The sequence below is a fragment of the Anastrepha ludens genome, chromosome 3 (genome assembly GCF_028408465.1).
Source record: "Anastrepha ludens isolate Willacy chromosome 3, idAnaLude1.1, whole genome shotgun sequence".
NCBI lineage: Eukaryota > Metazoa > Arthropoda > Insecta > Diptera > Tephritidae > Anastrepha > Anastrepha ludens.
In genome coordinates this window covers 126,389,942-126,402,201 of record NC_071499.1, presented here as the reverse complement: position 1 = coordinate 126,402,201, position 12,260 = coordinate 126,389,942, and the positions used below count along the sequence as shown (strand labels likewise).

At 32.9% G+C, this 12,260-nt stretch overlaps 1 protein-coding gene across 7 annotated transcripts in view; it reads left to right on the top strand.

Moving 5' to 3' along the window:
* LOC128859079 (phosphorylase b kinase gamma catalytic chain, skeletal muscle/heart isoform) overlaps positions 1-12,260 on the top strand; it is a 50,229-nt gene that overhangs the window by 25,646 nt on the left and 12,323 nt on the right. For 4 of the 7 annotated variants that reach the window (XM_054095782.1, XM_054095784.1, XM_054095781.1 and 1 more), the window contains exons 3-8: positions 7,457-7,635; positions 7,722-8,006; positions 8,126-8,216; positions 8,338-8,474; positions 8,774-8,871; positions 9,761-9,844. In XM_054095782.1, coding sequence (XP_053951757.1) covers positions 7,457-7,635; positions 7,722-8,006; positions 8,126-8,216; positions 8,338-8,474; positions 8,774-8,871; positions 9,761-9,844 — 874 coding nt within the window. The remainder of the gene's footprint in view (positions 1-7,456; positions 7,636-7,721; positions 8,007-8,125; positions 8,217-8,337; positions 8,475-8,773; positions 8,872-9,760; positions 9,845-12,260) is intronic. The other 3 variants (XM_054095783.1, XM_054095785.1, XM_054095787.1) reach the window with 1 other exon arrangement.

The following is a 12,260-nucleotide window of genomic DNA, read 5'->3' as shown; positions in this document are numbered from 1 at the left end:
AGGTATCCTACCTACCTAAATATGTACATATGTGAGTATACAGTGCCAGATAAAAAGAAATTACCGCAATGACTGAGTGGCACAATCATTCATTCAGTCACCCTTTCCTCCGAGTGAGTGTCCATTCCGGCAATCGGCCCAACCATTTATGCGCCGCCTACATTATTAGCTGCTCAAGCCATGCGTTTGGAGCGTGCTCTGCTACAAATACAATACCTAAAAACTACATACACACACCTTCCACTGTATATTTTTTATAAAATTAGCTAGGTATTTTTATATATACAAACCTAGCGAATGCTTGATTGTCCAAATATTTTTTATATATGTAGGTACGTTTTGTACCTATATACGTTTTGTTTGTACGTTTGTCCAATGCATCTTTTGAAAAAAATTTCGCACCACATACACATCCAAACCTTTTTGACCTTGAACCGAACATCATTCGACGGACATTTGCATGGACGTAAGTATGCATGTACATATGTAGTGTTACAATTGTGTTACTGTTTATTTGCTGGTCACAGCCGGTGTTTTGCAACGCATCCCACAACCGGTGACCGGTCTGCTGCTTGATATTATACAAAAATGGCATTTTTTCCTTTCTCACTTTTGTCAGTTGTTGCTGTTGTTTTACTATGAGTGTGACTGTACTATGTTTTGTGGCTGTTCGGGATTCGCATAGATGGCATGCATAATGTCTTACAGTAGTTCAAACGATTAATCAATCGTACGTACTCAGCGTTCAACTTTAAAAAAGATTTTCGATTTTATTTCGTAAAAAGCATGTTTTTCAAATATTTATAGTGTATTTAATTTTCAATTTAATTTAATTAATTTTTATTTATTTAATTTAATTTAATTTAATTTGTTTTATTTAATTTAATTTTTTTTAAATTTAATTAATTTTTTTTAAATCTAATTACAATTTGTTTTTAAACTAAATTTTTATTAAATTTTCATTTCGAAACATTGTTTTTAGATGATTAAACGAAATAATTTTATAGAAATGTACCTATGTGTGTATGTACAGGGTGCGCCATCTTTTATGTCGGTATGAAAACATTGAATAACTTTGAAAAAAAAAAACCAATTTGTATAAGTGAGGTATGTTTATTTGGTTTGGTTATTTACAATTTATTAAAACTATTTTTTGAATAGAATATCAATACTGCGATCTTTTTTCTGCGTTTGTCATCACCTTGTCAAGCATTTCAGGTTTTATAGCGTCGATTTCGGTTGTTTCGGTGTAAAGCGATCCATGGTTGAAGTTGTACTGAATTGACGTATCGAAAATATGTACATACTCATATGTTGAAGTCGATCGGTTGGTAAATGACAAAGTTATTCAGCGTTTACATATCAACGTAAAAACTTGCGCACCCTGTATAACTTATTTCCTTTCCGCACAATTTGTCAAATGAGGAAATTCAGAAAAATTGCTATTTTATAGTACAAATGTATATTATTTGCACAAGTGTTTGAGTCTTATTATCTGCTAAATTGTCTGAATTTGAATCATTAAAATAAATTCAGATGTAAAATAATAAGCGCTGGCGCAGAAACCTGCCAGCTGCCTGTCTAATGACGAAAATAAAAGAAACCTCCGTAAATGTTCTTAATGAATGTTAAAATAATAAAATAAGTGATGCGCAATAAATCGACTGTTCTAAAAAAAGAACAAAGCAAAAATATCTACTCACGTAAAAAGCAAAACTAAAAATTGGTCATAATCGATCTGTTCAGGGACTGCCTCAATGAAATTAATATAAACGTATATATATGTATTTATATATATAATTTATGTTAATTAAAACAAAAGTTATACGCTGGTTCAATTTAGAATTTATTTTATACAGCGATTACTCAGCAATTCCTATACATACTTACATATACTTATATGTATATACATCCATATTTATAAATACAGTTATAAATTTAATTACATAATTGAAATTATAATTTCTAATATTGAGCGCGCTGTAGTGTGCCCAATTAAGCCGACAACTGCGCTCCCGTGAAGCGCCGTATAATCATATTGCTTGCACGCTATTTGCACACCAACTACGCCATCTTGAAGCCATCCTTTAGACCGAAACAGGCCTTAGACATTTATTGAAAATCAAAAACAAACAGTATAACTTTCACTTTTAAACTCAACATGATTTCGAACCCTTTGTGTCCAGTAGTTTTATGTAGTTCGAATGGGAGTTTGAATCAACTCAGCATCTACCTCGTGGCTATTTTACTTTCACAAGTCTTCGACTTAGTTATTTTGGCTCTTATTTTATAACTAAATCTGAGAAGTTCTTAGTTTCGGATATCAGTCACCTGCGGAATTCCCTCATCAACATGCAGCGTTTTTCTTTCAGTAATTCCTAACTAGTAACCATTCGTCTATATTTCTACACCTTTCTTCCTAATGGTATCGGCTTCTGTACTTAACCTTTTCGGTGCACATTTATTTGATAGAAATTCTGCGTTTAGAGCGCATTTAATTTTGTGAGCAATTAGAAGTTGTAGATTTTATGCCACAATTCATTTATTTCATATTATTATTATTATTATTATTATTATTATATATAAGAAAAGTAGAGGAGATCCACTACTTTACATTGGAATGGAGCACTAGTATAAACACCTTCGGCTCTTATTTCATATTATTCATCCTCAATGATTCCAATGGTGGTCATATGCTGACTCCATGGGTTGTGTCCTGTAATAATACCGACCATCAGCCGAACGTCTTTTCTTCCAAGTTTTAATAGAAAGTTTGACAGTTTTCTGTTCGGACTTGTCACAAAACACTTTGCAGCTCTGCACCGTTCTAGATCGGAGCATCGCTCTTTATGTAAATTGCGTACATAATCGCTGATCCAATTTATGATACCTGCGTAACTGATTCCAATTATTCGCTCTGGCCCTTGTTCGCTGAAACCGCTGATCCACGGTTGGCCAATTCATTGGCTATTTCTTTTCCTTGAACACCGGAGTGTTCTGGAACCCATATAAGTACAAGCCTGTTTTGTCTTGCGAACAATCTTTGAGGCTTGCTTCGCGTTCTCCAAGGTCTTCAGTTCAGCCTGACTGTCACTGAAAACTCCAATCTGTTTCCCGCTCCATCTCCTCTCGATTATCCATTCGGCTACTTTCAGGATGGCAAAAATTTCCGTTTGGAAAACAGTTGCCATTTCCCTCATAGCATAGTGATACTTATTGCTATTATTATTATATTAAAGGATTACTAAAAAGTGTTTCATCACATTGATCAAAATCACTACTTGCTTCAAAACTGTCGCAAAAATATATTCTTTTCTTCTGCATCCCAAGTAAGGTTCACCACAATATTGAAATTATTTGTTCTGTTGCAGCTAATACAAATTGCTCTCAAATAAACAAGAACGAACATGTTAAATATTGCCTCCATTGCAATGGGAACGTTATGTGCGAATTTGTCCAAATAAATGCATGACATTCTGATACATTTCTTATTCAGTCTAACTTGTAACTCCATTTGGAATCGCTAGGGACCAAAAGGTCTATGCGTGGTTTATTGCCAACCAGGCCAACCTAACCTAACTTAACCTATAAATTTCATGTGCGGTATAGTCCATTTTATTCTTTATTTTTATTGTTTCCATCTATAGACTTACTTGAGCGCCTTTTTGCTTTTTTTTGTTTATTTTTAAATTCGTCTAATCGTTGCCTTATCGCTACGATTTCCAATTTATTTGTAATTGCATTCTCATTATTCGAACTCTGCTGTTATGAATGTACATATAAATGTGTAGGTGTTTCGTCTGTTGTTGTTTTGAAATAATTACATACTTATCTTGTATTGAATAAATATACCCGCATATAATTAATTGTTTGAACTTTATTGACTTTCTATGTTCAGCCTGTTTCACTGTATCGCAGCCCGCAGGCTATACCTATGGTCCGTTGGCTGGCAGTGTGTTTCCTATGGTGTTGTGCCTTTTACAAAATGTAATGAATAAATGTGTCCTCGTTTTGTGAAAATTCTTACAAATAATTTACAGATGCCTATTTGCATGTACATATGTGCATATCAATGCAATTGTGTGTGTATACGTATTTTTATTCTTAATCATGTGAATCGCAAATATTTACAACGATTCGTAATAAACGTGTGGAAAGTGTGCAGACAACAAATTTAATTGTACTATATGAAAATCTGCAGGGATTTTTAGTTATACTACGTTTACATCGGAATCATAAGCAAAATTCTTAATTGACGAATGAGGCCTCTTCTTTTCGCCAAGCGGTAGCCAGTGGCGCATAGATGAAATACCTGTTTTAAGTGGTTAGGGCTAATCAGGGGCCCGAAAAATGATCATTCTTTTTTGCTAGTCGATTGCTTTATTTTACAAAAAAAAAAACATGACTTAAGCAAAATTTCAAAAAAAAAAAAAAATTAATAATTGTAAAAGTTATCGCTGTTTGTGTGGAGCCCGTTTCTTCAGAAGTCCCTTGCGGTGATCATCACAAGTCCTTGGAGATTCATCTGAATCGGACAAGAGAAATTAGTTATATTAATAGATAATCAAAGCTTTTTCTTTGTTTTTCAAAATTAACAAAATGGCGGCCACAGAAAATATTTTTCAGATTTTCGAGAAAAAATACAACAATTAATTGTTTAAAAAAATCGAAATTAAAAAAAAAATCCTTCGATCAGGCACGAGTTTTTTATGTTTTTTTATTAAGCAGTTATTAAGTTACAGTGATCACCAGTTCAAAAAACATAGTTTTGAGCAAAACGCATTTAAAGTTTTGCTATCGATTTATACGAATTATTTAATTACTTATACTGTGTCATCTATTCCTGAGTCATATAATAGTTCTTCAGCCATCATAGCAGGTTCCAAAATATAGATTTGCCGTTGCCTACGTAGCATTCTACCTTCTCGAGTGTTATCGTTAGCGTGCTTATCTGCCACTTTCATTCGCGTGTGCTGGTAGCTATTTGCTCTCGAACGCTCCGGAGCGCCCGAGCGCCCTTTGTTAAGGGGTTATATACCTTGTGAGTCCGAAAAAATGGACGATTGTCATAATTTTTTTTAAATATGTTTTAGAACTTTTATTCAAATAAGGCATATATCATACTGAAGGGTAACTCTTGAAGAATACATTTTGGTGTTTTTATTTTAAAAATGTTATTATTTATTGTCGATATCGCCCCTCCTCCGAAACGCCGTTTTTTTAAAGAGGCTTGTGGTGATCACGGTAGCGCATGAGCAGCTCAACTGAAATCAAAAAAATTAAATGATTATTGTAGAAAAATGTTTTTTAGTGAATCTGAACGGTTTATTTACTCAAAAAAATTTGTTACAAAAAAAATATGAAAGCCGCTTTGCACCAAAAAAACGATTTTTGAGGGGTTGAAAAATTAAAAAAAAAATGAACTCCAGCGAACTATGCAAATATTTATAAAAAGTGAACCGTTCAGATTCACGAGGTTGTAACTTCGAATAATTAAAAAAAAGTTTATGCAAATCGGTCAAATAGTTTTTGATAAATAATGATCACCGCGACGGTAATTTTCAAAAAACACGACTTCGAGATAATCGCGTTTAAAGTTTTGCGCGCACTTCATTTATAGATAATTTGCGCGCTTCCACGGTCTGTAACTTTCGTTTTAATGCTCCGATCTTTATGATTTTTTGAATTTATATTTTTAAGATGATGTACTTTTAGAATATGCCATAAAAAATTTTCCGATTTTTTAGTCCAACACGAGGTAAATAACCCCTTAATTGTTACTTTGTACTTTAAGAAAATGGTAAAAAATCCAATTTTTTTGAAAATTCTGACTACCCCTAACCCCATAAATAAACATATTTTGGCAGCGCTGGAATAGAGTTAAAGCCTAAAATTAAACGTGTTTGTAAAACAGTGAGTTATATCAGTTTAATGAGGTATAACCATATTCGCTAGTGGCGAATATTGCTCTACAACTTTGTTGTTGCTTTCACATGGAAATTTTTCGTCAAGTGGCGAATAGATGAGACCTATACGAGTATTTGAGCTTATTTAGCTGAAACATGTCGGGCTCTGAAACACATATATATATATACATAAGGGGCATTGTAACTGTTGCATAGCATTAAGGGTACTTTTTCATTGCAAGATAAACTTTATCTTATTAGTTAAACTAATTCTGTCAAGTTAAACTAATTCAAGCGCTCAATTTTGCAGGATTAAAATCAGTTTAAAAATTCACCACAGGCTTGAATCAGACAGTGTAAGGCATAGAACTTAACCATATTTGCAATTAAGACAAATCCATACTTAAATACGTACTTTAAATATACGTCTATATAATTTTTCTCAAAATCTAGCTCAATAAAAATGTATAAAAATGTTGCACATACATATACGAATATTTATTATTTGATAATTATGCCAAAATTGCAGCGGCATTTAATGCGGTATGGCGTGCGCGGCCATTCAACTTCAATGCGTTTATGGTTGATGGATTTGGACACTCTCTCACACAATCTACACAAGTAAGAGAATGTTATAGTGTGGGGAGACCGCTAATATGCAGAGATCGTATTCCGATGTTTTGTTGTCCGACTCTCGAAATTAGATGATAACGAAGTCATCAGTGCCTCGCGTGAAACTCGAATTTGCGTTCGTAGGTACTATTTGCCTAAGTTTAAAATATGTAAATATGAAATTCTATTTATTTATTCTCCTTCTTTTTGCACCAGCGCTCTTTTCGAGTCAAAAATTGTCTTAGTATGCAATACAAAATTTCCAAGGCGTGGTGGCGTATGAAGTGAGGTATTCCACAAACAGTTTCATGCAAAGAATTACGGAAAATTAAAAATATTGATGGAACACCACATATCGCATGTATGACGCACTACTTTTTCGGGTCAAAAATCGTCTCAATAACCAATACGAAATTTCCCAGGCCTGATGGCGTGTGAAGTGAGGCATTCCATGAACAGTTTCACGCAAACATATGTATGTACGTATGTACGTGTTGTCACGTTAGTCGGATCTACGCTGCCTTATCTACATACATACCTTGATTTGTATCTGTTTTAGGACCGAAAGCTTTTTGGGAAGTGCCTTATACGATGAGACCGCAAAGTTCTTTGAGCTACCTATATACAGTAGCATTAGAGGTAGACCTCTTTAAAGGCATTATCTACTACAGTTTTTGAATTATGCCACAATTTCACTTTGGGATTATTATTCTTAAATTGCCATCCCATCCCATCACAAAGTTTAGATCTATTCGTATTCACTTCCAGTGCCCATAGCCAGATTTGATACATAATACATAAATAAGCCTTTCCTATTTGGTGCTTATGTGACACAATTTATTATTATTATATTCTATACCATATATCCTGTATACTCCATACAAGATATTTGTTTGCTTTAATAATATATTTATTCCCTTTTCTATGTCACTTTTTAGGGGGATCAGTTCCACAGTGCGCCGCTGCATTGAAAAGGAGACAGGCAAAGAATTTGCCGCAAAAATCATAGATCTTGGCGCCGCTACCGAAGCCGGCGATACGAATCCATATCACATGCTTGAAGCCACAAGGCAGGAAATATCAATACTCAGACAAGTTATGGGGCATCCCTATATAAGTGAGTGAGCTAACCACCAACCGTTTTATTTCTTATGCTCATCGTTTTTCCTTATGCGAAATAATACTCTATTTAAACTATTGCAGTTGATCTACAGGATGTCTTCGAATCGGACGCTTTCGTCTTTTTAGTATTTGAGTTATGTCCAAAAGGCGAACTCTTCGATTACCTCACCTCGGTAGTAACGCTGTCCGAGAAGAAGACTCGCACAATTATGCGACAAATATTTGAGGGTGTCGAGTATATACACTCGAAAAATATTGTGCATCGAGATTTGAAACCCGAAAATATTCTCCTCGATGAAAATCATAATGTTAAGATAACAGATTTTGGCTTCGCGCGGCAGCTGAAGGGCGATGAAAAGTTGGCAGGTGAGTGGTAGAGGGATGTGCTGCGTTGGCAAGGCTGGATTTTATGATTTTACGAATAGTCTTGTGTTTATTTTTTTTGTTGCAAGCTGTATTTTTCTTACGGTTTTTCTCTCTTTCAGACCTTTGTGGCACGCCCGGTTACTTGGCACCGGAAACACTAAAATGTAATATGTTTGAGGGGTCGCCAGGCTATTCCAAAGAAGTTGATATGTGAGTATAAAATGTAAATAATATAAAAAGTTAGTTACACGCTATCTACGCACCTGCTATCTGAATCTAGTGCGAAAATTTAATACGAGTATAATCATATTTATTTCCAATGATCCACTAGTTGGGCCTGCGGCGTCATTATGTTCACATTGCTAGTTGGTTGTCCACCGTTTTGGCACCGCAAACAGATGGTCATGCTGCGCAATATAATGGAGGGCAAATATAGTTTCACCTCGCCCGAATGGGCTGATATATCAGGTAAAAAAAAAAAAACAAAAAAAAAAAAAAAGATTTTAGGGAGAAAAATAAATCCATTATTTTTGCGCAAATTGTTTAAAACTGTTTTATGGTCGATCTTTAGATCTTTAGCGATACCGGCCAGCTTCGATTATTTCAGTGATAGAGCATAAACTTTAAATTGTTTGATCTATGCTTTACGCGATATCGATCACTACAGCCATCTACCGAGGAAATAGTGGATTTCTTTTTCCCCCAACCTAATATATTCAAATTACAAACACGTTAATATATCGATTGTTCTAATTCTCGCCACACAGAGGATCCAAAGGATCTGATACGCAAATGTCTAGTCGTCGATCCTGCGAAACGAATCACAGTGAAGGAAGTATTAAAGCATCCATTCTTCAACCAGATGGTAAGTCAAACAAAAACTGTTTAAAAATAAACAAAATTTAAATAAGAAGAGATATTTAAATATTAAAAAACAACAAATATTTAGTGTAAAAAAACGCACACAAACTTTTTGCTCACCCCTCTACTTTTTCACATTATGTATTTTTCTGGAGGTCAAGACGAATTGCAGTTTATAAATGAGTAAACTATAAACTTTTCTATACATACAAATATTCAGCGTATAATAGTATGTATATCTTGATGACACTCTATCACTCTTTCTGCGAACACCAGTACACTGTAACGCGCATTGTTTTCTAATTAGCCTTTTTGTATGCCACTATTTTCGTTTTTTTTTCTTAGAACACTCAATAATTAAATTTCTGTTTTATTAGCATACCATTTTTCAATACATCTTGCTTTTATAACATATTTAATATAGGACGTAATACTATATTATAAAATGATTATAAAATGTTATATTTTTGTTGGTTACTTAAATTGTCGTCGGTAGCGATGTATTTTTTGTTTTTTTTTTTGTCGATTTTTCTCAATTTTTATATTTGTTTGAAAACCTATTTTCTTTGTTTTCTCATAATTTCTAACTATGATTTTCTTTCTTTTTTTCTTTCATTTACTCACTACCTACCACTTGAAATATACAAATTATAAAACGATGTGCAAAATTTAATACCACATTCGGCTATCGTACAAAAATTTGTGAATCTCAAAAATTTACACGTCTCTAATTATTTACCAACGCACCTACAATAAATTCGAAAAAAAAATAAAAATTAACATACCAAAATTTGTTGCCAAAAATTTTGCGACACAAAATTTATTGGGAAAACAATTCAAATCAAAATAATCAATCCATCAATCAAATGTTCGATCTCGTAACACTCGAAAAGTTATTCGAGCAAAATATCGATGGACTGAAGCGCAGCCTATCCACCAAATCTAGGAGAATGAGTCGCATCAATGACATTGCACTGGTAACGAAATGTTTCTGCATATTGAATAGAAACAAAAACAACAACTACAAAACAAAAAACCAGATTCATAAATATAACTACAATACTTATTGTTACTTTGCTAACATTATAAATAGTACAACAACTAGAAAGAAACAAAGAGTGATTGTGTTGATCTTCCTACACTACCAAATTTTCTATTTTTTATTAAAATTAATTTAATTTAACCCATTTAGACGCTAACTATTTTAATATAATATTTATTTATGCATTGTTTTTTTTTTTTATTAATTACATGCGTTTGTTGTGTTTTGTTAAATAGAAAGGGAAATGATTGCATTGCATACAGCCTAAGCTAAAAGCGAGCTAAGTTATTCAAAAACCTATTCAACTACAAATATTTTCTTATTTTTGGCTTTTGACAGCAATCACTTTTATAATATTTTATCAGAATTAGAAAAAAAAAAATTGGAACTCAAAAAAATTTGCTTACGCTGTGTGTAAGGCTCTGTTTTGTTCTCTGCATTGTTCTTACCTTATCATACGAAGTGTGTTCTCTTGCTAATTTTCTTTTTTGTGTTTCTTCTTTTTTGTATACGTTTTCTTGTTGTTTATTTTGTGCGCGTCCCATTTTATAACTTGCTTTTGGGATTTCAGTTGCATTTTTTACGTTTTTTTAATTGTGAAATACATTTATGATTTTTGTTTTTAAGTGTAGCAGATACAAAAAATCTTATGGATATGCAAATAAATTTTTAGTTTTTATATCACAAAATGTAAAAGTTAAAGAGGTGGTCATAAAGTTGCGCACTTAATGTTTATATTTATTGATCTAATTGAATTTTGGTATATAACTGAAATCTCGCTGGTTTTAATGGCCAAAAATGGGTTTACTAAAACAGAAATTAAAAGAAAGTTAGATTAACCCTCCGTTGGGCACCTTTTTAAAACCTTCGGTTGGGCATCCGGGTCTGGACATTTGATCGTCCTCTTCGAGGATCCTTTTCAAAAGGTTATATCCATAAATTAATAGAAAATTAAATTTTAAGAAGGTACCTGAAAGCTGAAGTCATTAGCTATAATAGAAATATGTTAAATTCACGTCCAAAGTCGACAGCCAGTCTGGCCAGCCCTGGGTGCCCTACGGAGGGTTAAGCTTGGGTGGCTGTGCCTGAAAGACACACACATAGAACGCCCTTTTGCGCTACAAGTAAGGAACCAGATAAATAATATTTGATCACAATTGGCCACCGAGATTTTGTGATTTAACACCTTGTGACTCTTTTCTTTGGGGCCACGTAAAAGAGAAGGTCTACGCCAACAGCCCAGGGTCGATTCAAGACCTCAAAGATGGAATTCGTGAGGCTATCGAGGACATAGGCAGCCACTTTGCAATTCGGTTATGGAAAATTTCATGAAAAGGATATTGTCCTGTCAGCGTCGTCGTGGTGGTCATTTGCCTGATGTTATTTTCCACTATTAACGGCATATCTTCCCCTTTATAATGAAATAAACAGCCGATCATTTATATTAATAAAAAATAACATTTTTCTTAGAATATCAAAATAACACCTATTATTGGAAAACCCTTTATAAATACTAATAGAATAAAATTTTTCGAAAATACAATTCTCTTGGTATAAAATTTATTTCTTTTAGTGCATACATCTCGGTGAAATATTTTTGACGAATGTCAAACTTTCGTTTTCTGCTTAACAATTTTTCAAAAGTGAATCCATATATTCTCAAACCTCGATTTTCCAGTTATATGTCCAAAATATATAGTTTTTTTTAATTTTTTTTTTATATCTTTTTAAATTTTTTTAATTAATGCTTCACTAAATTCAAATTAAAATCTAAATGCAGATCTATTCTAAATTTATTGTTAATAAGTGTTTCAATACTTTATCATTGACCCAATCGTGCGCAACATTGTGAATACCTTTTAAGTTAGTATTTATTTTAATTTGACTTGCAACCGTTCGATTTTGTAAAATATGTTATAATTTTTCAATACGAACATGTTTGTATATGCAATTAAATTGCAATTAAATTTTCGTTTTGCTATGCATATTTTCTGCTATTTGCATGTACAATTTATTTTAAAACTTTTTTCGAATAAAGTGCATGTTCAGCTCTTAAAATATATATAATTCTTTTATTATTTTAAGCAACTGTTTTACTCTATTAATTTAAAGGTGCATATATAGGTTTTGGAATAGAAAATAACATATCAAAATTAAATTTCATAAATGTAAATTAGTAATTCCCACAAATTATTATTTTTTAACGACTACGCACAAGAAAGACGAATCAATGAAGAAGTTAGAGGATTGAAGAAAAGTAAACACAACATCATTTAAGTATTTACAAAAAAAAATTATGGAAAATATTTTGAAGGAAATTTAGAAATTTTAGACTTAATCGTTTCTGCTGA